This window comes from Pogona vitticeps, chromosome 4, assembly GCF_051106095.1.
Source record: "Pogona vitticeps strain Pit_001003342236 chromosome 4, PviZW2.1, whole genome shotgun sequence".
Classification (NCBI taxonomy): domain Eukaryota; kingdom Metazoa; phylum Chordata; class Lepidosauria; order Squamata; family Agamidae; genus Pogona; species Pogona vitticeps.
The window spans coordinates 87,749,506-87,777,441 of NC_135786.1; the positions used below are offsets into that span (position 1 = coordinate 87,749,506).

The window sequence follows — 27,936 nt, forward strand, 5'->3', positions numbered from 1 at the left end:
TTTTTGTTCTTGCAGTAATTCCTGGTGGTGATTTTGTCTAGCCTTGTGTCCCCAGGGCTAATGAAACTTTAACTGAATTACATCAGAAAATAGGCATCATTTCAACTATTGCCTCAGCAGGACTCTAAAGACTGCTAAAAGTGATTCTAGAAAGAAAACACAGGCTAAAGAGGCCATTTTAAAACATAATGCTGAGATAAATACCTGTAAGCTGACATGGAATCTCTTGAGCAGGCTCTGTACTTGACAGAGCCCGGGCCTCTGATGGATCTCAGCAGTATTCTTTGCCTAATGCAAGGGTGGGAAACCTGCAGCTTGTATGCAGCCATGAAAAACCTACCTGTGGCCTGCTATGGATGCTGAGCCTTTTGAAAATCACCCTCCATCACCTCATCACTTGGTTGTCTGACTGTGCACAGAGTCATCCCAGCATACCTTCCTCCCCAGCTGGGTCACAAAGATGCCAGCCTGAATATCAGTAAGGAAAGTCATCCCCATGTGCAATTGTTTCCATTAAAATCACATTCCCTTCTTTTCAACCACATGGTGATGGGAAAAGACCAATCAGCTGTATGGCGCAGACTGGGTATGTGTGCGCGATGGGATCTCAGAGCTGAGGAAGGAGAGGAGAAGATTAAACTCTCCATCCCCGCTTGCCAAGAAAGGGATAAGAGAAAAGACTTAGTATTAATTACTAACAGAATGCTTGATCAGTGCATGTATGAGTGTTATGTGCTGTATGGTAGCCACATTTACCATACAGTGATCTAAAAAGGGCTTCCAAGATATGTGAGATTTGTAAGGAGCAGTTTTATAGTGCCACTGCCCAATGAATCACCATCACAAAGTGATGATTTGAACCCAGGTCTCCCAAGTCCTAGTCTGTCATACTATCCACTACAGTGTACACATAACTGGTTCTCATAAACATTAGCGTAGCTCTACTAATCTTCAATGTAGATTAATTAATAGCAGCTGTTTTTGTGAACATATTTCTATGAGTGCTTACATATTAAGTGAATTATCCAAAACATTTGGAGCATGTGTTTTATAATGGAAAAGACCCGTACAAATGTACTGATTATTATTTTATTTATCATTTTATTTTATTTTATTTATTTATTTATTTTAATTTATATGCCGCCCACTCTACCCAAAGGTCTCTGGGCGGCTTACAACAATTACAAGTGAGAAGGTGTATGTGTGCGTGTTTTTGTCTGTGTCCATCTGTCAGTGTGTGTCTGTCTGTCTGTCTGCATATGTGCCTCTCTCTGACTGTGTCTGAGAGTGTTAAGTGGGGGCAGAGGGAGGTTGTACGTATTTTTATGTGTAGGGGGATTGCAATGGGAACACTGCCTCTGGCTTTGCCTACAGCTACCGGCATCACACAACCCCTTCCAATCTACTACCCATTCTCATATGAGGCTCTTCTTTCTTTCTAGAACAAGACTTCCACAGAGAATACAAGTTTTCTAATTTCTATCATATGACGTTGTCAATGAAAAGCAGCTGCTTCTGCCACTATAACTTATTTGGGCTGATAGTTAAAGTTATAATTCCAAAGTTACAGATAACTTTTAAATGTTCTACAAATACTGGAAGGCAAGGGGGTTACCCATTCCTTCTATCAAAATATATATCCTTTTCTACAGAAGAAAAGGTTAATGGATCTCAGTTTTGTTTTTTTGTCTCTGTACTGAAGAGGGAGAACTGTTAATACTATCAATAGTCCAGAAGCTGAAAATTAAATTGTTGGTAAGAAATCTTAAGAGATTATAAGAAAACTTAGAAAACAGCTCAGCTGGTATTGATATGTACATGGCCTGCCCCCTGTATATTCACTGCATTAATGCAATTAATGTCACTTCTAATATGGCTCTGAATTGCACACTGAGGGAGATGAAGAGTCTTTATTTTTGCATAATTAAAATCACTTTTACATTTAAAAAAACAAAATGGAGTCAGACTATACTATAACTCATTAATACACAGACGATAATGTGATTTTAAAAGCCATGCTATTTTCCCCATCAAATGTGTGAAGCAGCAAGAAATATGTTTGGCAGGGCACCTGCCCTGTGGCCCCCTCCTTGAGTCATCCTTTCTCCGAAGCCAACCACCTTTGTAGCCCCACAGGGAACCATTTCCCAACAAGAGAGAGTCAGAAATAAGCCAGATTAACCCATTTGCTTGTTAAGGGACCACAGAGGGTCTGTTGTCACAGAGTAGATTACTTCATGTTTCTTTCAAATCCCTCTCAACAGCCTATCTTAGAATTTAGATGTTTCCAGAAAAGGCTTTTTATTCTGCAGTCAACCTGCCTCATTTTACAGGCTGCTCACAAATCATCATCTTCCACTGGTAATCTTTCTCTGTTTCTCCAACGAAATCCGTTTTCTTACCCGACCCTTCTGTCTGGAAGAACTTTTCATCCCTCTTCCACAGAACTCTTTATTCTTAAATCGGCCTCTTTTGCCTGATGTTTCCTGTGTACCTGGAAACCTGTTCGGGCAGTTTCCCTGCTTTTTGTTTTATTTCAATGCCTGATTCATGTCCAACTTTATAACTTTCCTGCCAGTAATATTGTTTTTGTAACTTTTAAGCATAACTAGGTGGCAGTTCTTTTAGTAGAGTAGGAATAAAGGCTGCCACTGGGAAAAGGATTGCTTTCAAATAAACTTGATATGTCAGTCCTGATAAGTAATAAGGAAGAAAAGTATAGTCAGGAAGCCATTTATCAGCCTTCTCCTGGGGACTGGGAAAACATGTTTATATCAAATTAAAAAGTCCATGGCTTGCTCTAAAGTAGTTTTTGTAATATAAAGCCATTCCAAGAGAACATTAGCAAAGGAAAGCCAAATCATTTGAGAATCTTTATATACTAGGGCTGTCAATCAGCTGCTTTTTACTTAATAGATTAATTAACTGATTAAAAAAACTTTCAGGGAATCCAAACCAATGACCCTTTGAAGATATTTAATTAAGATAATACTTTCGTCCTTTTAAAACAGGCTAAACATGGATTTATTGGTTAGGAAAAAAGCTATCTTTAGCACATGTAATAAATCCAAAAGACAAACATAAGGGCTTGGATCCATAAGTGGAGAAGGTGGCATTGAGGACTGCAAGGGGAAGGGAAATGGCTGCAGGAGGAGGAGGAGGAGGAGGAAATGAGCCTTTCCACTGATGAAGTGCTGGAGGCAATTTATATCGATCCTCCCCCCTTCCCTTTGCAGTCCCTTATGTTCCCCATCAACTCTGCTTTGGAGGACTGGGGAACAACAGTGTTCCCATGCCCATCTCCACGAGCTATGCTTTTTTCTTGGCCTCCTTCCCTTCAAAACTAGCTAGTGACACACTCATTTCTGGATTATGCTGCCAACAGAATCTCTGTAAGAGTCAACTCTCAATTTTCCCAGTACAGTATACAATGTCTATTATGTTATTTTAGGTACCCAGAATGGTGTAGTGCAGGAGTCCCCAACCCCCAGTCTGTGGTCTGGTGCCAGTCCGTGGGCTTCCCAGAACTGGGCAGTGGAGACAGCTCTCCGCCCCCTGCACACACGCATGGTGGCCATGGAAACTTACTGGGGTGTTTGGAACTAGTAAAGCTACTCCTTAAATATCTGGCTTACCTTGAAAGTCTTATTAGGCTCGCCATAAGTCAGTTCCAGTTTGACAGCTCAGGACTCACTATGTTACCTTTGGCTTTCAGGTTTGATTCTATACTAGTGACCAAATATTACACATGGTTATGGGAAAAAAATTCATTTATCACAGTTCTGTGATGTTATCTATTTATCTCTGAGTGCTCACCACCCTCCAGCACATAAACCCTTGGTTGCAGCTATATTAGGTCAAAAATATGTAACTGCAGATCTATTTCAGTGTACACTTAAGTCTCCTTTTCCCTCACTCTTGCTCAATTGATTATTCCCAGTTGCCCTCCACAAAGCCCAGTTCCCATCTCCCTCATTCACCCTCAGATCCTATAATTTGAAGCTGTACCTTTATGGCCATTCCCTCAGCCAGTCCCAACACATTCGAATACACATTATTTGCCAATCATTTGACATCCATCAGTTACTCCACACACATGCACAAATGCTGCTGAAACTACCTGCTGCCATCCAAATGCAATGTACAGAAAATACAAACAGTGGCTAGATGTTTCCCCATGTACCACACTGATCAATGTACAAGTGAAAGAGGGAGCAAATGCACCAAAACAGTAGTAAAGCTCCAAAAATTCATGATAAAGAAGCTAACATCTTTTCCAGACACCTTTCAAAAATGACAGTAAAACATGGCATGATGGCAGTTTCAGCTTTCATCCGATTTGGGTTTGAGACGCTAAACAAGCCCATCTTTTATCTGCAACCCTTGCAACTTCTGAAAACATTCCTCTACTAATTGTTGGATATCTTGCCATCTACATATAATGCCGTTTACGGACTTTTTTAGCTGGGAGGAACTCTTCAGGAGTGGGGTGGATGTCAGTCAAGTCAGTAACAGCCAATAGTTCTCTCTCTATCTCAGATGCTTTGCCCCGCCTTTTTACAGATAGCTGGGGTTCTGTCAGTGATAGCAATGGAGTCTGAAGATAGTTAGAATGAAGTGTTCTGTCAGTTATATAACCAGTCAGTCAGCAATGAAGCTAATTCACCAGTTAAGCTCAGTGATATAACAAGTCAACATTTTCACACAATATGATGTTTGTTTTTATCTATGCAGAATTGTAAGTTAATGGAAATATTTTATTCTTTCTCATTATCAGAGTCTCTGAGTAAATGTATCAAGCCAGTAAGTGCCAGTTGAGGAAAACTAACAAATAAGGGGTGGTCTGCTGAGGGAGACTTGAAGCCAATCTGCTCTACAGGTAACCATTTTATCCGCTGTGGAATTAGAAGAAGTTTATTTTTTTTTATTTTAAATTCACACTCAGTTCCTCACACACTCTGCCCCCAAGGCTAAACCACTGGTTACACTAGAAGAATGTGAGGGGGAAAAATGAGCATGGATAGTGCAGCCCAACTGGGGAAGATACAGAACAGAACCATGAATAATCTGATACTTATTATTTCTTACCCTTCTAGTTTCTGCTATAGTGCTAACAAAGGTGGTATGTGCCACATGCTGTTGCAGGTGGAGTGCTTTGGTTTATGTTCCAGTCAGCCATGGAGGGTTCTCCCAGGGTGCATCTCCACTGCCTTTTCCATTTCTACTGTTACATCCACCCTGTTGGACCACAGTGCGCACAGAGCATTGTGTTCCTTTCTCTCCAAATCAAACACATACATCAGAGGAAGACATTTCCTTAGGAACCCCAGCAAAGGGAGAAGAATTTATATCTGTACTAATCCTAACAATTATCAACCATCTCCTCTTTCCAGGCACTTGCTATTTACATATTTAAAACATGAATGCTAAATATAAATATCTATGCAATATATTGCCTTGTTTGGCCTTTAATATCTTTCTAAATTTTTTTTTTATAATATAAAACATAAACATACAAACCTAAAGGGGGGGGGAACCTAATAATACAAACATCAATAAGCAACTATAAAAAAAGTGTTACCTCCCACCAGGGGGAGCATTGCCTTGTCTGGACTTTAATTTCAAGGTGACAAGACCAGGCTGTAGTTGGGGCTATGCACAGATAGGCCTCGTAGCAATACAAAGATTCCTTCTTGTATAGATTCTAAAGAGAAATATTGAAACTACAGCCCGCATCTTCCAGCACCAAGTATTTTGAGCATTTTTTTTACCTTGAGGGCTTTCTGTGCAGCTTCACTTGAACCAATAGCAATGAGGTTTGGCCCAGCCATGCTGCAAAAACTCTTCAGGTGCAAGGAATCCGAAACGGGGACTGTGGAAACAGCATAGTCCTGCAGAGCAATTAGGTATTTGCAAGGAAAATACATTAGATACATAATTCCATAAATATAAACAGGAGTCAACTTAAGGCACAGCTGTCTTTGGACTGCTGTGCCTTGTACATACAGTATAACATACCACTACTATCATTTCTTCAGGAAACGAGTAAATAAAAGTATTGTTTAATCAATATGCAAAGCGAGTGCAACTGGTAATTGATTTTAAGGTCTTCTAAAGCAAGTAAAGGTTGATTAAGAGTTTGAAAAATAACCACCATCATTTCCTAATAACAAATGCATCCTAAATGCTTTCTCTGGGATTAAATAATACCAAAGGCAATGGAATGTACGTGTTTATAAAGCATCTAAATTTGGAATATGCAAAATCTCAATAATTATGTCAGGCTTTATTGTTTGTTTGTTTGTTTAGATTGTACTTCATTCTTCCAAACTTCAGAGAATGCCTAACTTAACATTTCCAAAACTCTTTAGTGTTGGTAATTATAAATCAAGCCTGCTTTGTGTCAAGTGAAATTCCTTTCAATATAGAGATCCAGAGAAACAAAAGACATCTTCAAAACACATCTCTGCTATAAGAATGTTTAAGCATGGAACTGTTGGGAGTTTTTACAACCTTGCATACTGCCTATAGTAGCTGTGTCTAGGAAGGACTTTTCTGGGCTGGAGGGAATTGTCAATCTATCTAGCACTAACTAATCATTCCTTTTCTGCTTCTGAATTCAAAGAGAGCCTCACTTCTCTGCTCAGAGCTTTTTCCTTCTCTAGAGTCTGTTGAAGTTTGTTGTTGAAAGCAGTAATACCGTATTTGCCAGCATACAAGGCGACTGGGTGTATAAGGCGACCCCCCAACATTTCCACTCAAAATATAGAGATCCTTATATACTCGCCATACAAGACTACTCCCTCTTCCGCACACCTTCCACACACCAAATATCTGGGGTCGTGAGATGTCTGTTTCAAAGCGTCTGAAACACTTTGAAGTGCTGCCTCTGTTTGTTGCCTGGAGGACTCTGCTGCCAGGGTGACTCTCCCTCCGGGGGACCAGCGAGACAAACCGGAGAGACCAGCTGAGACGGGGGGGGGGGAGAGATACTTTTGAAAACCGGCTCCGTGGATTGTGCCTGCAGGGAGACCAACTTGAACAGCTCGAACAGCGGGAGAACTGTCGGGCCCGAGAACCGGGAGCGGCATTTTTGGGAGTTGGGAATATTGGTGGAGCTCTGCCTGGGCTTTGACTCGGGGGAGCTCCCTCCTAGACTGGAGCTGCCGAGCAGAGGGACATGGTACCCTGGCTTTCGGAGTCAGCCGCAGGAGGGGCACTCGGAGACACGATTCGGTTTCACGCTGTCAGGTGCATGCGATTATATCCTCTCCGGGCTGTTGGGGTTGAAGTGAACCCAGCGTAAAAGACGACCCCCCCCCACACTTGGAGGGATGTTTTTCAGGGCCAAAAAGTCATTTTGTACGCTGGCATATATAGTACATGTCAGTTTGCTGTCTGATCTGTTCAACTTGTTACTAATAAAGCCTTTTATTCTTTCTCCTACTCATGTCTCAGAGTGAGTTAAAGAGACTAAGTGCCTGTTGATGAGAAAAAGTGGTGGACCATTTTGGGGAACTCGAAACTATTCTGCTCTGTGAATTTTTGCTGCACAGCTAGAGGAATTTAACCAGAAATTCCAAATTCTGTAACAGGAAGAAACACAGAATTGTTTATCTTTTGGGAACTCTGGTCACCTTAAAAAAATGAAAAGTAAATTTTTCAGTGGAGGCCTAGAAGGGGACTTGAATGTTGTTAAATCTTGGGATGGAGAAATATGTGGCCCTCAATATGTTGTTGAACTGCAAAGTCCATCATCTTTAGCCATTGGCCGTGCTGCATAGGATTGATGAGAGTTGCAGTCCAATAACTTATTTAGAGCCCACCCTCATTTCAAACTTTACACCTTAGATCTGTGCATATTTATATGGAGGTAAATCCCATTTATCTTTATGAGAGTAAATATGCAATTGTAGCACAAGCAGAAATCATGTTAAATCACCCTCAAATGTAGTGCATATATTATAACTTCTGTTAAGAGTAATCTTATTTGCTGTAGCTTGCTGGTTCCTGAGCTGAGGGCATGCTCCCCACCCCCACCCCCGGGTAAGGCACAGAGAATATCCAAGGGACTTCCACAAAAAACTAAAAATTTCATTTAAAAATTTATCATCTGAAACTAATTTTTGTGATAGATATTTTTGTTAGAACATAGGGTTTCTGAAGAAAAACCACTTCTGCATATTTTCTATTTAAAATAATTTTATTAAGATTTTGTCTTTATTTATTTCTTACTTTTAAATCATGAGGTTTTTTTGTCAAAGTGGGTTGGAGGATGATAAAGGAGAGGTAGAGAAGCATAAGAGCATCTCAACAATTAGGAAAGGAAATGACGACAAACATTTTGGGAAACATGGTTATAACAAAATCTTCTTTCTCTTTTAGATATTATAGAACATGGCTCTTCTTGCATTACTTTACCCACCCAAGTCAATTCTCAAGTCTCCTAACCTTAAAGGTGTCTGCCAGAATTTCTGCACCACGACGATTGGTCCGTTTTGAAAGGCCCACAAAAAACTCCCTACCTGGGAAAAGGAAAATGAATAGGTGTGGGTCAAGCTCAGGTGCAGGAAAAGTATCAGCAGCTTTTTTTCTTTTCATTTGACTGAAGATGCTAAAATATGAATAATTATGTATAGACATGCCCTTCAAAGACCACCAATTCACTTTCTCACACACAGTAGGAGTCATGCAACATCAAGTTTAATTATTGCTTTAAAATGTTAAAGTAGATTCAATTTTATTTATGCATTTGAGAAATATAACAAAAACCACTATTTCATTTGAAAATTCTGTGGTGCTCTTGAAACAGATACTTTATAAGTCACGAATGGCATTCAGCTTGTGTATATACAAAACTTGCTGAATGTACTTGGTGACTTTAAAGTATCAGTGTAAATGGATTCTGTATTATGTATATTCTAATCTAAGCATAATTCCATGAGAAAGAATATATAGTTCTGAAAAGCTAGATAGTTCTTGTAAAGTTACAAGCATACTTATATTGATACTAATCCACCAAAACATATCATCCTTTCTACTTGTATTTTGAGATCATCAGATTAATCTGTGCTGATTCTAAATTTTGTTGCAGGATGGTTCCTGGTGATCTCTTCCTCCTTCCTACTCCTTCTCAATGCTATTGACTAGTCAATAATAGTCTCCTTTGGGGCCTACCATCAGCTCCCAAAAAAGAGGGATTTACAGAAAAGGAAAGACAACACTTGCAGAAGCTCCTGTTTCCTCTTGCACCTCTCACTGCCTATAGTTTCACAGTGGAGGTGAACAAACAGCAACAGCAAGGAGAATGAGGAATGCATGGGAATGCCAGGGACCCCAAGTGGGTTATCTGCTGAGATGTGGGCCTTAGCAGTTGCCCAACAATGCTAACCTCTGACACATACTCTGGGAACAGTATTATTCCAAATAATTGTATACTAAATTTGAAAGATTGTCTTCTCTCAATTTTGCATACATATTGGCATGTGTCACAGGCAGTAAGCAATATGGGCAATTTATATGATTGGTATGGTTATGTTATGTTTTAATGGTGCAGTAGGGAACCCGGGATAATGGATCTTCAGTTTTCCCCTGAAGTTTGCTGATTTGGCTGGAACACAGAGACAAATTATTAATTTTCTATATTATTTTCTTGGACAGAATGGTTCCAGGAGGTCTCCTTAATGATCATCAGTGATCCAAGCAAGGGAGCCCCCCATTCTGCATAGGTAGAAGGAAGAAGACTTTTTCTCTTTAGATGATGTGTTCCTGGTAGCTGTGATGGCTTCCACGCTACCCATAATAATGTCTACATGCTCCCATTTGATTAGGGCAAGCCATGTGACTAGGTACCAAAGTTAGATATGGCCTGAAAACTTATCAATGCAACAATGGCTGTCTATAACAAAAAAAACAAACACACTACAATTATAATAGGAGGGTTGACTGATGATTATGTTTTCCTGAGTAGCACGTTACATTTCACAATGGTAGTACATCACACTTTTACCAAGACGTCTGACTGACATGTAACCTACTATGACAAATAGATTTTCTTGCATTTAGTTCACTTCTATATCAATCATTTATCAGATATTAGGGAATTTCTATGTTAGGAACCCATTTTCTATGCTTAAAGCATCATGTCGTTATCTGGTAAACAAATCAACTAATTTAAAAATGTCGTATCAGAAAAAAATCTGATAGATATTAATTATCTCTATACTATCCAGGTGTCTAAGCTGCTGAAACATGAAATGGTAAATATTCTAGCTTTAAAATTTATTTTTACCTGTAAATAAAACATCTCCTCCATCTAACGTTGCTTGTTCATCTGTCATTTCTACAATGTTCAGATTGAGGCTTTCAAGTGCTCTCTTCATGGCTTCCACCTGTTTAAAAAACAACATATTGTACAATTCCATTTGGCTGCAGTTTTTAACATACAGATAGATGCATAGATATATAAGCTAATGCATGCTTTTGGACTTCAAATCAACTTCAACATCTGTGAGTCAACCAAGAAGGAAATGCCCAGAAATTTGATGAAACATAGTCTTTACATTGTTCAGAAAAATAGATTTCAAAAGTTATAACTTGGGATGAGAAAAACCCTTAGTCTTGTATGGTCTCCTCACCCCCTTTCAAGGTAACATGAGAAATGGCAGAAAGGTTCCACTGGTTTTCTCTGGACTGCATCCAGAATGTAGAGCCAAGGCATTGGTCACAGCAATAAGATAAACCAGGTGAAAGGAAAGCAAGAGACAAGTTCTCAGAATATCAAGATCTGTACTAGCACAAAGAAAGCAATGCCTCCTCCATCCACCTTGGTACAGTGATGCCAAGTGAAGTGGCTGAATTTGAGAGCAGGTGAATTTATTACCCTGGTAGGGAAAATAGGTAGTAGGTGGACACAACTCTGATATAACTCAGAAGCTATATATTAAAAAAAAACACCACAACTATTCCCAGATGTAATATCTATAGTGTCAAAAGGCTGGAGCTTAAGAAGGTTATTTAGGTCTTGTAACAACATCAGTGAATTGTTTGAATGAATACTGTCAATTAAGGAGCCCAAGAGTTTCATCCCGGAAACACAAAACCAATGTTGTCTCTCTTCTGTTTTAACAGCAATTAAAAAAAACTTTATGAGATATATTTTTACACCAATGGGGTTTTTGAACCCCTGAAATTCACCCTTATATATAGCCATGCCAATGACACAGAAGTGCTAGGAGGAAAGGTCTGAGACTAGCTAACAACTAGCTTCCCTAACCCTGAGATCACTCAGTCTAGAATAGATCCTCCAAGACGGAAAGCCTTTGAACCCTTTTGAGGGGCCAGTCTCCTCTTAACTCTTAGTGCCTTGGATCCTCTAGTGTAAGGAAAACAAGTCCATCAGTATAGGGAGGGAAACACATGCAGGGAAAAATCATGGAGAGGCAGTGGTATGGTATATTCAGACATGTTCCCCTTTTAAGGCTTTGTGCTTCTCATCAAAAGGTTGGAGGGAGCTTAAGAAGAATAACCACCCCCAGAAAAAATAAATAAAAAGACTCAACTAAAGGCAGAAATGGACATTATAGTTAGATTGTGATTAGAGCTGAAAACACATTTGTGTTAGAAAAACCATGGTTGAAAAACCAGAATGCAAAGGAATGCTGGAGATCAGTCACTCACAACACAAAACCTAATTTCCAAGTTAGAGGTGAGAGAAGCTTCCGGCTGAGCTTTCAGATACTTTTAGTATTTAAAGATACCTCTCCTTTAATGACAGATTAATGTATTTGTGACATCTGTTTTGTCCCCAAAACTAAACTCTTGTGGTTTCCCTTCTGTCTAGAGTTCTGAAAGATATGCCACTGTTTTGGGGCCTTTACTCCTCTGATCCCCCTCCCTGGGAGGGATTCATATATTGGATCAGATTGCTAACAGACCAGTGATGCACTTTACTAGCTATAATACAGTAATTTACTTACTGAAATAACTGGAAACAAATGAAAGGCAAAGATAGGGGAATATGTCTAGCTGCCACGCATTTTCACTTGTTGGCTTGCATTCATTCTCTCTCCATGTCTCCCAAGGGCATATGTTTTTCCTATGACGTTTGCTAAGATTTTGCAGTGGAAGGAAAGAACTGTGATAGCTCCAGATTTTTCCTTTATATGTATCCACAGTTAATGTTTTTCATGTCCAAAGAGATGGATAAAACATAAAGGGGGTAGACTCTTTTCAGCAGTCTAAAGCTATCCCACCTGCAAGATAGCACAAGGAAAACTTGGCAACAAATATGCCTCATTTGGTGCCTATCAGTGGGTTCCTGAGACTTCCACCCATTTACTGTACTGGACTTTCCAATTATTGCCTATGTAATCCCTGTGGCCTAACTGTATGGGCAGATTTTTAAATGAAGGGGCTCTGTTTTTAAAGTTTTGGTTTAGAGAGGAGAGTTGGGGAGGAACAGAGTTGCTTCTTCCCAGAAGCAGAAATTAGGCCCTAATCATGTTGATTTAAGCAACAGTATTTCAAATAGCTCCTTCATGGATAGCTGCCTTTTCATGGCGAATGGGCTTGAGTAATTCAGAGAAGCTATGGGCTATGCCGTGCAGGGACATCCAAGATGGACAGGACATAGTGGAGAGTTCGGACTAAATGTGATCCACCTGGAGCAGGAACTGGCAAGCCACTCCAGGATCTTTGCCAAGAAAACCCCATGAACAGAAACAAAAGGCTAAAATATATGAAGCTGGAAGATGAGCCCCTGAAGTCAGAAGGCATCCAAAATGCTACTGAGGAAGAGTGGAAGACAAGTACAAGTAGCTCCAGAGCTAATGAAGTGTTTGGGCTAAAGCCGAAAGGACACTCAGCTGCAGGCATGCCTGGAAGTGAAAGGAAAGTCCAATGCTGCAAAGAAAAATACTGCATAGGAACCTAGAATGTAAGATCTATGAACCTTGGTAAGCTGGATGTGGTCAAACAGGAGATGGCAAAAATAAACATCGACATCCTGGGTGTCAGTGAACTAAAATGGATGGGAATGGGTAAATTCAATTCAGACGATTATCATATATTGTGGGCAAGAATCCCGTAAAAGAAATGGAGTAGCCCTCATAGTCAACAAAAGAGTGAGAAAAGCTGTACTGGGATACAATCTCAAAAAGGATTTCAATACGAATCCAAGGTGGACCTTTCAACATCACAGTAATCCATGTTTATGCACCAACCACCAATACTGAAGAGGCTGAAGTTGACCAATTCTATGAAGACTTAAAACACCTTCTAGAATTGACACCAAAGAAAGATGTTCTTCTCATTATAGGGGATTGGAATGCTAAAGTAGGGAGTCAAGAGATAAAAGGAAAAAGCAGGTATGGTTGGCCTTGGAGTTCAAAATGAAGCAGGGCAAAATCTAATAGAGTTTTGTCAAGAGAACAAGCTGGTCATCACACTCTTTTCCAACAACACAAGAGGTGACTAAACACATGGACATCACCAGATGGGCAATACCAAAATCAGATTGATTATATTCTCTATAGAAACTCTACACAGTCAGCAAAAACAGGACCTGGAACTGATTGTGGCTCTGATCATCAGCTACTTATAGCAAAACTCAACCTTAAATTGAAGAAAGTGGGAAAAACCACTGGCCTAGTCAGGTATAATCTAAACCAAATCCCTTATGAGTACACAGTGGAAGTGAAGAACAAATTTAAGGAACTAGATTTGGTGGGCAGAGAGCCTGAAGAACTATGGATGGAGGCTCGTAACATTGTACAGGAGGCAGCAACAAAACCATCCCAAAGAAAAGGAAATGCAACAAAACAAAGTGGCTGTCCAAAAAGGCCTTACAAATAGCAGAGAAGGGAAACAAAATGCAAGGGAGATATGGAAAGTTACAGAAAATTGAATGCAGACTTCCAAAGAACAGCAAGGAAAGACAAGAGGGCTTTCTTAAATGAACAGTGCAAAGAAATAAAGGAAAATAATAGAAAGGGAAAAACCAGAGATCTGTTCAAGAAAATTGGAGCTATTAAATGAACTTTTTGTGAAAAGATGGACATAATAACAGTAGGGACCTTGATAAAACAGTAGGGACCTAACAGAAGCACAAGACATCAAGAAGAGTTGGCAAGAATATACAGAGGAATTATATCAGAAAGATCTGGATGTCCTGGACAACCCGGATAGTGTGGTTGCTGACCTTGAGCCAGACATCTTGGAGAGTGAAGTCAAGTGGGCCTTAGAAAGCATAGCTAACAACAAGGCCAGTGGAGGTGATGGCATTCCAGTCGAACTATTTAAAATCTTAAAAGATGATGCTGTCAAGGTGCTACACTCAATATGCCAGCAAGTTTGGAAAACTCACCAGTGGCCAGAGGATTGGAAAAGATCACTCTACATCTCAATCTCAAAGAAGGGCAGTGCCAAAGAATGATCCAACTACTGTACAACTGCACTCATTTCACACGCTAGCAAGGTTATGCTCAAAATCCTACAAAGTAGGCTTCAGCAGTATGTGGACCGAGAACTCCCAGAAGTACAAGCTAGATTACAAAGGGCCAGAGGAACTAAAACCAAATTGCTAACATGTGCTGGATTATGGAGAAAGCCAGAGAGGTCCAGAAAGTCATCTACTTCTGCTTCAATGACTATGCAAAAGCCTTTGACTGTGTGGAACACAACAAGTTCTTAAAGAAATGGGAGTGCCTGATCACCTTATCTATCTCCTGAGAAATCCGTATGTGGGACAAGAAGCAACAGTTAGAACTGGATATGGAACAACTGATTGGTTCAAAATTGGGAAAGGAGTACGACAAGGCTGTATATTGTCCCCCTGCTTATTTAACTTATATGCAGAATGCATCATGCGAAAGGCTGGACTGGATGATTCCCAAGCCGGAATTAAGAGAGTTGGAAGAAATATCAACAACCTCAGATATTCAGATGATACTACTCTGATGGCAGAAAGTGAGGAGGAATTAAGGAACCTTTTAATGAGGGTGAAAGAGGAGAATGCAAAAAACAGTCTGAAGCTGAACATCAAAAAAAACTAAGATCATGGCCACTGGTCCTCCTGGGAAATACAAGGGTAAGATATGGAGGCAGTGGCAGATTTTACTTTCTTGGGCTCCATGATCACTGTAGATGGTGACAGCAACCACGAAATTAAAAGACGCCTGCTTCTTGGGAGGAAAGCGATGACAAACCTAGACAGCATCTTACAAAGCAGGGACATCACCTTGCCAACAAAGGTTTGCATAGACAAAGCTATGTTTTTTCCAGAAGCGATATATGGAAGTGAGAGCTGGACCATAAAGAAAGCTGACCGCTGAAGAATTGATGCTTTTGAATTGTGGTGCTAGAGGAGACTCTTGAGAATCCCCTGGACTGCAAAGAGAACAAACCTATGCATTGTGAAGGAAATCAACCCTGAGTGCTCACTGGAAGGACAGATTCTGAAGCTGAGGCTCCAATACTTTGGCCATCTCATGAGAAGAGAAGACTCCCTGGAAAAGACCCTGATGTTGGAAAAGTGTGAGGGCAAGAGGAGAAGGGGATGACAGAGGACGAGATGGTTGGACAGTATCATCTAAACCACTGGTTCTTAACCTTTGTTACTCAGATATTTTTGGACTGCAACTCCCAGAAGCCTTCACCATCAGCTCTGCTGGCTGAGGTTTCTGGGAGTTGCAGTTCAAAAACGCCTGAGTAACAAAGGTTAAGAACCACTGATCTAAACTACCAACATGAATTTAACCAAACTCCAGGAGGCAGTGGAAGACAGGGGGCTTGGCATGCTCTGCTTCATGGGGTCACGAAGAGTCGGACACGAAAAGCACGTTATGTGTAGTGGGTATTATTATGCATTATTTATGTACTATACTATTCATTCATTATATTTATTTATTTGAAATATTTATATGTCATCTTGCTCCGAAAGGATCCAATGTGGCTTTTAACGTTTTCTCTTATTGGAACAGCCACCTTTTATTATTTGGATTATTATATAAAAGACGTTCTGGGACTGATTCTTTGACTTGGGAGTAAAGAGACTTTAGAGGACCCCTGTTCAAATGTCTGATGTCTTTTTTCGTGCATTCAGGGTACATATTTACATTATCCAGTTTGAATAGGTTTGTATTCTTTAAAAAAAAAAAAACCAGAAACCTTTGCAGAGTTAATTGTGTTTGTAATTGTGAGCCCCACCAGCCCCGGCAATTGGTATTCATACTTTTCAGCTTCCCCCTTGGGAACCCAAAATGGTACCAAGGAATCTTCTTTATATATTCACCCTGGGTTTCCTCTTCTTCACAGGGCTCCTCGGCCCAATAGTTGCCCAACCATTCTTCCTAAGTTTCTCCCCAGTCCCCATCCCCTGAAGGTCCTTCTTATGCCTCCTGGCCCTTCTGCTCTCTGGGATTCGTGAGCATGGAATTCTCCCTTCTGTACAAGGTTGTCTCTCTCTCCCCTTAATGAGTCCCCTCCATCCTGGCTCTGAGGTGCCTCTCCCTCCCTTTGGGTTCCCCCCACTGAATTTAAAGTGACTCTCTCTCTCCCTTGAGGTTCCTGCAACTTCTCCATCTGACAGCTTTCTTCTTCCCTCTTTGCCTCCCGGGTTTCTACTTCCTCTGATGGCAAGGCAGTTGTAATATCTGTCATCTGCCAGGAGTAGACAAGTTCCCACTGCTCCCTTAGGGGTTATCCCCCAATGCCAAGGACAGACATGACGACCATGTCTTCAGTCTGTGTCTCGGTTTCCCAGGAAGGGCTGGGTTCCAGGGTAGTGGAGCTCTGTAAACTGTCTGCAGTTAACTGGGTGGAGGTAGTAATCCAGGCAGCAGTCCAAATGAAAGACTTTGGTCCCTGGTCGGAGCATGACGGCATACCAACAGGGGTATCTGTGACCCTGTCCCCCTGACAGTAATATTTATTTTAGAAGATATTTCTATAGGATCCAGGAGTACATAAACCTGAAAAAGAAACTTGCTTTGCTCACTTTTCACCCCACCTTCTTTTAGTTATAATCCTTCCTCGGGTTAAGAGTATTTTCAGCTGTGTATAGAGTATAAGATGGCTGTGTAACCCCTAAGGACTAAATGATTTAACTCAGAAGGTATGGGATCCTAAAGGAAGGGTCTCTACTCTGGTGGGGGGGGGGGAGAGAGAAAGAAATTAAGAATGGAAGTTCTATTCCTCAGGGAGTAGAGTCATTTTTTTAATTGTTATGTGCCACAAAGTTACCTCTGGAGTGTGGCAACCGTATGAATGAGTGACCTCCAAAATGTTCTGCCCTTCAGGAGTGTACACTCATGTAGACTCACAGCTGTAGCTTCCTGTATTTTATTTATTTATTTATTTATTCGATTTATATCCCGCCTATCTAGTCGGTTAGGACCACTCCATCTCATATTCCATCTTGTTCCAACTGTAAGTTGCGCAGGATTCAAACTTTCCTTTCACCTCAGTGCATGTCAGCCACGAGTTTTTCTTTTGGCTTGAATCCAGTTGCATCTTTAGTAACATCACTTTTCATACTTGTCCTTTGCTCTTCCCCAGGAGCTGATTGAATGCCTTTCAGCCTGAGTTCCATCTTCCAGCATCTTGTTTCATAATGGATGATCTCATCACAGGGGTTTCAAGGTAACAAACATTCAGCAGTGGTTTGCCATTGCCTTCTTCTGCACAATACTAATAGCATTTAGCTTGAAGGTCACTGCCGTAATCTGTGAAAGATCCTCTGCCAGTGTCACCTTTAACTGCGGCTGCCACCCAACAGCTGCCCTCTAGAAATTTCTCCACCCTCATTACCACTGAAACTATCCATTCTCTTCTTGACATATACTGTACCTATGAATGTATGAGTAGCAGCTTTTCAATTAGTGGCCATTCACCACCACAATTTACACAATAATACCAGTATATATCCAAAGAGGATTCTGGCTGTTATTAAATGTTAGTCCCACAGAACCAGAGAAGTGGAGTGCATGCACCTGTATGTGAATTGAGACAAACATAATGGATTGGATCTAAATTTAATTATGATTAGAGTAGACCCACTGAAATTAGGAAACCTTATATTAATTGTAATTAACTTGTCCCAGTGATTTCAATGGATTTACACTAAGTATGACAAAATGCAGGTTAATTTGTGATGTTGCAGCCACCAGCCAAAAGGCGCTTCACCTCAGTGGATCTTCTCCACTCAAAATCACCATGTAGTTGAAAATGTACAAATACATTTTAAAGTGTCTGTCTTAGAAGAAAAGGTGTACATTTGTTTACAAAAATGTAGACATTGCACCCACTACTCTCATAGTATTATATTTGTACAAACTCATATGTTGAACCTTAGGTTCAAGAACATACACTGTAAGATTTTTGCAACCACTGCTACCTGTTGATATGTCAATTGGCTGAATTCTTAAGCCTTTGCAGCTTTGTGCAGTGCTTTTTTCTTAATAAGCACATTCCTTTTGTGAAATGGCACGTATCTAATCCATAATAAATCTGGCCGAGAGACTCTGGGTTTAAGCCAGCTGAACTTTGTTTGAAGAGGGAACATATATTAAATGTGTTTGATGGCATTTACAAGGATCTAGTTTCCTCAGCTTCTGTGCTTTCAAAATGGAAATCAAAGGTTTCTGCACAGATAAAACTTACCAAGTAAGTCCGCTGCCATATGCAAAATTTCCATCCTCTCTAGATTTTTGCCAATATGCTTTAAATAAAAGATTTGTCTTTAAAGTTATTTATTGGCTCTTGATTATCTCAGAGATGACAACGAAACAAATGTTTTCAAAATGAGTGCACAAATGGCAGGTTGATGAACAGAAGGAGAAGGGGAAAAAATAGAGAGATGCTTCCTTTGTTTTCTTAGCTGTCCAGTGCAAACAGTTTGCAATATGTTATTAAACAGACTTGCAGCTAAAAATGTTGAATAAATATCTTTGCAGACATTCTGAGTCTATAGCAAACATTGCAGTTCTGCTCTTCTATTTGTGCATTCTTCAAAATTATTATCCACAACAGTTACATGTAGCTTAAGCCCACATTGGAGATGGAATGTCATTAACTGGGCACTGAGCTTCTCACTTGATCAATGCTTTGTTTAGGACTTTTAGCTATGCAGTATGCTTGTGGAAAGTACATAAAAGCTACCTCTAGTTCCAAATTATTTTATGCAAAAACAAACAGCAATGCAAATAAGACCACAGCACCACCTTCACATAAATATCATAACTAGTGAAGCAAACAAAGATGAAAGCCTGCAGCATATTATTTAGGTTCTGAGGTTTCATAACCACTTTTCATGGGTACTCCTGTTCCTCAGTGCTTCTTATATTTCTATGTACACATAACAACAAGGTGTGCTTAGTTTTAACTGTCACGTGTCTGTTCTTTAACTATGGATGAAGGACAGATCCAAATCCAATCAAAAGCTTTTCTCCTTATTTCATTAAGTAGCCGTTTTCTTGACTTAAGTAGTCTAAAATATCCCTCAAATCTGGAACGCATTTGATGGAAGAGCTGTAAAACTGCAATCTAATTTTTAAAGAAAAAAAGAGGTAAGTGTGCACTCTGCTGTCACTAGAGAGCTACACTGATAGGTTACAGTTTTATATGTGAATTGGGTGACCTTATGTTCTACTTTACAAAGGATGTTCGCATCTTTGACAGGCAGTCAAATGACAGTTTTCTGCTTGGAAGAACTATTCAAGTCAAAAGCCTAATTAAAGACAAAGAATGAGCTCCATGACACAGTGGTTAAACTGCAGTACTGCAGCCAAGCCTTTGCTCATGACCTGAATTCGGATTCTGGTAAGTGGCTCAGGGTTGACTCAGCCTTCCATCCTTCCAAGGTTATGCTGTAAACTGCCCAAAGGGGTGGGATATAAGTAGAAACAACAACAACATAAGAAAGCAGAGTAGGAGTCTTGTTGGTGCACATTAATAGGTATCACCCAAGCACCATAAACTGTGACCAGGCACACAGTTTATCAGGCCAATCTTCACTTATATTGTGGACACATTGTTCCTATTTTAAGTTGCTTATAAATTTGCATGTACATATTAAGTTAATATATGAAAACTATAGCTGGCTGGATAGCACAATGAGTTAGGTATCTGGTTGGGAGTTCAATTCCCCACTGTGCCTCTTGTGAGTAGAGCCATTCTGCGTTGCCTTGGGAAAGCTGACCAGTCCCCAAGCACCCCCAGAAGAAGGGAATGGTAAACCACTTCTGACTACTCTCTATCTGGGAAACCCTGAAAAGGATTGCCAGAAGTCAGAACTGACTTGATGTCACATGGTTGTTATTATTATACGAAAACCATATGAAATCATCACCCTGTTTTTGATAACCTTTTGGATTATGTTTTCCCCCTCTCGGGTGATGCACCATTGGCCAGTTTATACATGTATGCTTAAAATGAAGAAAAGGAAAAAGATTGAGACCTGATAAAAGTAGAGAAGGAAGACAAGACTCTTAATAAGGTAAGTTGTAAAACTATGGAATTTCTTTGCTAAACATTAGCTTATTCAAAACAGTATAGGTCATTAAAGATTTGGTTGGATAGAGATAAGCAAGATGATGGAAAATTTAAAACTCGTACCAGTCTGCTGAGAAAGCAAGATTTCCAAATACTTCTCTGCTCACAAAATGGCCAATTGTTGGATGCCTGACTGAAAGAGGCACAGTTTATTCTGCCTGGATATGCACGGTAGGCCAAGAATGCACCTGCATAAGCCAAGCATTCATTATCTTTGAGACACCTAATATCCCACAATACCCAGAGTGACTGCTAGTTCCAAGTCCACCATTGACCACATGCCATGTGCCCCACTTTTCTTCTCTCTTTTTTTTTGCAATGAAAAGTATTTAAAATTCATGAACCTTGCTGAAAGCTCAGCTGTCACATTCTACTCATTCCAGAGTGCATGGGAAAAAGACAGCATAATGGACGTTTCAGCTGGAGCTATTATTGCCCATGAATAACCAATATTCCATTAAATAGCTAAGAAACCCTCTTGAAGATGTTGCTAACAATCAAGCCATACAGGAACCATTCCTTTTTCCTAAAACCAAGATGTCAGATTTCACTCAGTACAGTACTGGTGTTTCTGTGCTGTTTGTTCAAAATTTGACACACTGTATTCAGAAAAAAGTATTCCATTGCAGAGCTGAATATCCTTCAGGTGGTGATTACTGCAGAACACACACACACAAAACCATTTTAAAAAATTATTCTTTTAAAAGAACGTTAAGAAGAATGAAGCAGCACACAAAAACACTTTAAAAATAAAATGAGAGGGCCCTGCCTTGCAATCCAATTGATTAAATACACAACAGAAAGGGAGAAGGGAAAGAGCAACTGATAATATACTCATAAGAAGGATAGAATTCTGTTTGCTTAATATACATTTCTGCATACATTATGAAAAGTAAAAGTTGTAGCGGAAACATGCTGAACCTTCAAAAGGCAGTTTCACAAATTTGTGTGGATGCCCACAAAAACGTTTAATATTAGTGTGGTTTGCTTCTTCAAAATTCCGTCTAGGTATACTGTTTTCTGACATATTATCTGTCTAAACTTTGAAACGCTTCTAATGTTGGTCATCTTCTGAAATCTTCATTTAGGTGGTGTAATCTATATGCCCTTTCCTAAGGAGTGATGCCCACTGAATTGAATGGAACTCACTGCCTAGAAAATATATTCAGGATTTCACAGTTACAGCCTAATCCAAGTCAGGTCTATTCGGGGCCGGGGGGGGGGGATCCATTCAGTCTAATGGACTTCATTCCCAGTTTGCTAAAGTTCATACTAAAACCTTTGGATGCTACCTGTCTGCTATCATTTATACTTTAACATTTAATTCTCAGCTTTATATTGGTTGTTGCCTGTTGTTGGGGCTTCCAAAGCCTGAAGTAAGAACTTCATGGTCTAAGGCTAAGACCTAGCTTAGAATTGCCCATATGCAAAGAGCTTAAAGTGCCATTGAGACACAGAGAGTATATAGAATTACTGTATGTGTTATATGAGAAGAACAGGTTACTCACCTGTAGCTTCAGTTCTCTGAGTGGACCTCTATGTATTCACACAACGGGGGTTCTGTGCCTGCACAGATGGTCCTTTGGAATGTTCCAGAGTCTTAGCCTCATGTTCCCAGAGTATATAATGTGAGCCCTGCCTCTGTACCTCAGCCCCTGCTATCTCTACCACAGAGAAATAGAGAGATATTGGTGGGACAGCAGCAGAGAGAAGGATGGGATATATGAATACATAGAGATCCACTCAAAGGACGGAAGTTACAGGTGAGTAAACTGTTCTTCTTTCTTGTGGCCTTTGTGTATTCACACAAGGGCTGACTAGTAACCTTTGTGTTGGTCGAGAGAGTCACACTAGTATAGCAGGCCAGACAGACCTACCAAAGAAGCATCCTTTTGGGCTCGCAAATCCAATCTGTAACACGCGGCAAAGGTGAGCGGCTGTGACCAGGTGGCTGCCCTGCAGATGGTCTGGATGTCAACACCATGTACAAAAGTTGTAGAAGATGTGATGGGTCATGTTGAATGACCTCATATGTCTGACGGAAGATCCACTTTGGCTGCGGCATAAGCAAGCTTGATAGTATCAACAACCCAGTGAGAAAAACGCTGAGAAGAGACTGAGTGACCTTTGGCTGGGCCTTGGTAACACACAAACAGCCTCTATGTCATTATGAAGTCCTTGGTACGGGAAAGGTAAAAATGCCTTCTGACATCTAAGGTGTGTAATTTCTTTTCCAAGTTTGCCATCGGAGAAGGCTAGAAAGTGGGGAAGATCCTCAGGTGAAACATATGGAAGGATGAAATGACCTTAGCAGGAAAGACGCATCAGGTTATAAGGTAACTTTGTCCTTATGAAATTGGATGTATGGAGGGTCACACTGGAGGGCTGTCAGTTCACTTGCCTACCGGGCAGACATAATGGCCAGTAGGAAGTCTGTCTCGAATGTGAGGAGTCTCAAGCCAGTGGCTGCCAAAGGTTCAAACAGAGGTGATGTGAGCTGAGTAAGAAGCAAAGAAAGAGACCAGGGAGGCTGCAGATGTTTGAGATCCAGAAAAGTGTTCCTCGATCCCTTGAGGAACTTTTTCAAAGTCAGGTCCATGAAGAAACATGAGGGAGGATGGCCTTGTGGCTGGTGAGCCACTATCGTGGCGAAATAGACCTATAGGTTTGAAAGTGAGAGTCCAGATGGTTTAAGATGCAGCAGAAATTTCAAAATGGTACACAAAGATCTGGGAGTGGCTGAGGCCTTCATGGAGGACACAAACGTGAGGCACTTGTTCCACTTTGTAAGCATAAAACCTGTTAGTGGAGGGTTTCCTAGCTTGGGTCAAAATGTTCATTATTGGGGTACAATCCTCCTGGCTGTCAGTCTGAGATGCTGGATGCGTGGGTGCTGAACTGAGCAATTGTGGCAAGTAAGAAGGTTGTGGCAGGAAGGGAGATAGCACCTGTCACTGGACAGCAGGAACAAGGTTGTGAACCATGGCTGTCTTGGCCACCACGGAGTCCCTAGGATGACACTGGAGCTGTCCTGTTGTATTTTGTCTATGGTGTGCTGAATCAGTGGAAACGATGAAAACATGTAAAGGCATCTCCCATGGAGTGCCTCCCTATGCTGGCTCAGGAGCAGTAAGGGCAACATTTTTTTATTGACAGTGGAGGCAAAGATGTCTATATGAGGCTGTCCCCAACAGGATGTGAGACAGTTCCTATTCGTGTGTCTGTACAAAGCATGGCTGGGAGTGTCAGCTTTGGTATTGTCATATCTGGAAACATGAAAAACCATAGGAAGGATGTTGTGGGAGATGCACCAGTCCCACAGTTGGATGGTGAGACAAAGCAAGGTGGGGACCTTGCACCATCCTGTTCGTTCAGATAGATAGTTCCATATGGTGACTCTACAGTCATCTGGAGCTGACCTGAAGGGAAGGGAATTGGAAAATTGGTGCATCTTCTCTTTATGTTTGCGAGACTGATGTTAGGAATCAGGATGAGATAGGGATCTGGTGCTGTGAGGCAGTGATTGCGACACAGATCTTCAGCAGGCTGCGGTAGCAGAGGCATGTGGTACTGCAGGCCAATGATATCAAGGCTGTGAAGGTGGGCTTGCATAGTCTTGATATTGAGGAGAAAGTACAGATGAATGATGTCACCTGTATCAGTAAGGGGAGAAATGCTGGTCCCTGTTCCTATAGAAACAGTCAGGGAAGACAGGAGTATGGGGCATAGAGATAGTCCATCCTATGTCTGAGGTCCTGTGATCGAGAACAATAATGGGATAAAGGTGGGATTGTAGCCTGGATTGCCTGTTTTTTAGGGTCAGTTTAGTAAAGCCTCTGCAAATCGAGCAGGACTGGATGAGATGCCCTTCACTCAAACAAAATAAACACTGGGCATGGCCATGGCCATCTGACCGTGGAATTTTAGAGTCACAGCCAGAGTAGAATTCCATCAAGGCTGAAGAGGCCGGAAATGTGAAAATAACCCTGAAATGGAGAGAAAAAGAGGGGAAACAGGGAGGGGGGAAACGAAACGAAAATAGAATTAGAAAGATGTGCAAATGGGATTTACAAATGCTTAGGACAGCTTCTGTCTGTTGGCAGAAGTTCTTTCTTTAACAACATGCTCACAGAGAAGGATCAATTAAAATGCCCTTAATGTTCTGCATTTTTGTAGTAAGACAAAGTTATGACCAAGGAGGAAAAGGAAGAAATACTGGTTGTTCTTCATATACCAAGGGCAAGGTTTGCAAAAGTTTAATTCCATATCTGCATCACACATTTAAGCAATGAGGCCCACAAAGGCATGCGTAATACTTGGTTTAAAAAATTTTAAGACGGGGATCAAAAGTTGAGTGAATTGACACAGGCAGCTTAAGCAGCCATTTAAAGTCCACTGTTGAGTCACTGGTTGAGTTCTTGAGAAGTAATGGTTTAGGCTGAGTGACCAAACAGTGAGTGACAATAATGTTTAGTTATCTTTATCAAGCACAAAACAGGAATTATTACGTAAATGTCAGAATTGGTTTATGTTTGGTGGCAACTGCTTAGCATTTCATTTTGGCACAAAATGGCAGCTACCTACAACTGAACATATAGCTAAGGGACAAATTAGAGAAGTCAGATGCCACTGAAAGAAGCACTTGTGCATTTAATTGCCCTTAACCCCTGTCTGAGAGAGTGATTACATGGTCAGTTACCACGGGACTTCACTTGCTTATAAAACGGATTAATTTGAAATTTTATTTTACTGTCTGCATGACGTACAAAGCTGATTCAAATTGGTCCAGCCTATTTAAAGCCTCCAGAGGGTAACAACTTTTTCATGACGTCTGCAGACGCTGTCGTAAAGATGGGTGGGGTGTCTGTAGTACCAGCATCCACTTCTCTCCACAAAGCTTTTCTATAGAAAAATAACATGGAAACGGTTCTTTGTAGTCTCAGAATACAAAACATCAGAAGTTTGAATAGTATTTTTGCAAAATACATCATGATTCACAACTCAGAATGATTCCATTCAGGATCACCTTCTTCCCATCACTCATCCGTTACTACACATGCAGGAATTACTGATCTCTGGTAACACAAAGTAGTTTAAACAAATTTAAAACAAATTTAAAACTATATTTAAAACTTAAAAGCCTACTGCACTGTGCAGGCACCTCAGCTCTTGCCAGCATCTCTTCCTGCTCTGAGGTACAAGACTCCTCTGGATCCATTAAAGCAGTGGTCCCCAACCTTGGGCCTCCAGATGTTATTGGACTTCAACTCCCAGAAATCCTGGCCAGCAGAGGTGGTGTTGAAGGCTTCTGGGAGTTGCAGTCCAAGAACATCTGGAGGCCCAAGGTTGGGGACCACTGCAGTAAAGGATCAGCAGAGGTGGGACCAGGAAAGAAGGAAAGAATGGGGGGGGGGGAATGGGCTAGAATGTAACTTGCATCACAGCTAGCATGAACGGGAAATTCCTGAATCAATCCGCAGCCCCTGTGTGGGCACTTTTTGTTATTTCAGACGCAATACAAGCTGCAAATCAAATCACAGCAAAGCCGAATCATTCCAATTCAACTCTTTAATGTACCCACACTCTAAGAGAACTTAAACATAATGATACTGGAAAGCTGATAAGGATGTTTAAGCATGGAAGTGTTGGAGTTTTTGCAACCGCACATGCTGCCTTTAGTAGGTTTGGATGGGAGGGACCTTTCTGGGCTCGGGTGATTCTGAATCTATCCAACACTAACCCATCATTCCTTCCCTGACTCTGAAATCAAAGAGAGTCCCGGCTTTCTGCTGAGAGTTTTTCCCTTTCTAGAGTCTGCTGAGATTTGTTGCTGAAGGCATCCATGTTTTTAGCTTCCTGTTTATCTGTTCATTGTAGGTAAATGTTTTTATTCATTCTCCTTCAAGTGTCTCTGAGTGAGTTATTGAGACTCTTAAGTGCCAGTTAATGAGAAAAGCAGTGGACTGATCTGGGGAACTTGAAGCTATTTTGCTCTGTGAATCCCTTTTACTTCTACTGCACAGCTAGAGAAATTTAACCAAAATTCAAAACTCTGCAACAGAGTTGCATCATCATACATTTCCCTACTCACAACATAGTGTTGTGGAAAATCTAAACATATGTTTGGCATTTTTTGCAGCAGCCATATGTTTATTGCTACAGTGGACAACTTGAGGCCCTCCGGGTGCCTTTAGCTAGGCCAGCTAGAGCTGAAGGGAGTTTCAGTCCTTTAACATCTGGAGGGCCAAATGCTGTCTACCTTGTTTATGGAATAATCAGGTTTCTCAGGTAGGTCTGTCACACTGCTCTAAACCAGTGGTTCTTAACCTTTGTTACTTGGATGCTTTTGAACTGCAACCCCCAGAAACCTCAGTCAGGACAGCCGGTGGTAAAGGCTTCTGGGAGTTGCAGTCCAAAACTCCTGAGTAACCCAAGGTTAAGAACCAGTGCTCTAAACTGCCAAACTTGCACAAGCTCTCAGTGTTCTGCTGTACCAGTACAACAGCAAGATTTTGTGGCTGACCAGAAAAGTTTCCAGCATCTGATCCTATCCATTCTCCACCTTGCATTCCAAGATATTAGATTTTCTGTTGCAACAGAACACATATATAATAAACATAAATGCTCTTAATACATTGAGTAAGAACAATTGTGTTTTCCAGTTAAAGTCTGTTAATGTAATTCAGTGGCCTAAATTTCTTAATTGTACCACATGACAACTTTTCTTTAGAAGTCAACCAGAGCTTTGAAAAGTTAGCCGCTGACTGTTCTCTTCCAGCTTATACTGTATTCTGGGATATATTAATGTGGCACTTCCTGGGGCTCTGTGCCATTGAACTGTCATCCAAATAAATCTGCTTTCAAGGAGCAGTTTCTTTGCAAGCCTTCCAATGGACTTCACGCAGATTTCAACCTAAGCTTTTAATTAATGGTTCAGATGCTACCTAAATGTGTTGGAGAAAAGAGAGTGCTTGGTGGGAAGGAAATGCTATTGGTCACAAATATAAAACAGTTAAAGTTCTTTTCCAGATCCAAGTAGTAAACAAAGTACATGCCTACTGAAATATATTCCAGAAGACTGAAATCAATCAAACAAAACTAATAATTTCTCGCCCTGTCTCAGTTCTTTATTATTATCACTGTTACTGTACCATGATGTTGAAGAACAGAAATGTTGCAATTAATAACACAATATAGAAAAATGCTAGCATCACGGAAAACTGGTAAACACATTCAAGATGTATAACTAACCAAATATGATTGATCCAAGGCTTCCTCATGATGGGCTCTTTTCTAGTAAAAAAAGCTAAACTACGGAATTTTTAGAAACCAATTATTTCTATTTTGGGCACTTACTCGGGAAGAAGAGAAAAGCAACTTTCCTCA

The 27,936-nt window shown here is 40.7% G+C and overlaps 1 protein-coding gene across 4 annotated transcripts in view; it reads right to left on the reverse strand.

The window, feature by feature from the left end:
* DDAH1 (dimethylarginine dimethylaminohydrolase 1) overlaps positions 1-27,936 on the reverse strand; it is a 165,255-nt gene that overhangs the window by 22,706 nt on the left and 114,613 nt on the right. For all 4 annotated transcript variants that reach the window (XM_020795036.3, XM_078392199.1, XM_020795037.3 and 1 more), the window contains exons 2-4: positions 10,292-10,391; positions 8,452-8,525; positions 5,772-5,891 (exon numbers count right to left, since the gene is read on the reverse strand). In XM_020795036.3, coding sequence (XP_020650695.2) covers positions 5,772-5,891; positions 8,452-8,525; positions 10,292-10,391 — 294 coding nt within the window. The remainder of the gene's footprint in view (positions 1-5,771; positions 5,892-8,451; positions 8,526-10,291; positions 10,392-27,936) is intronic.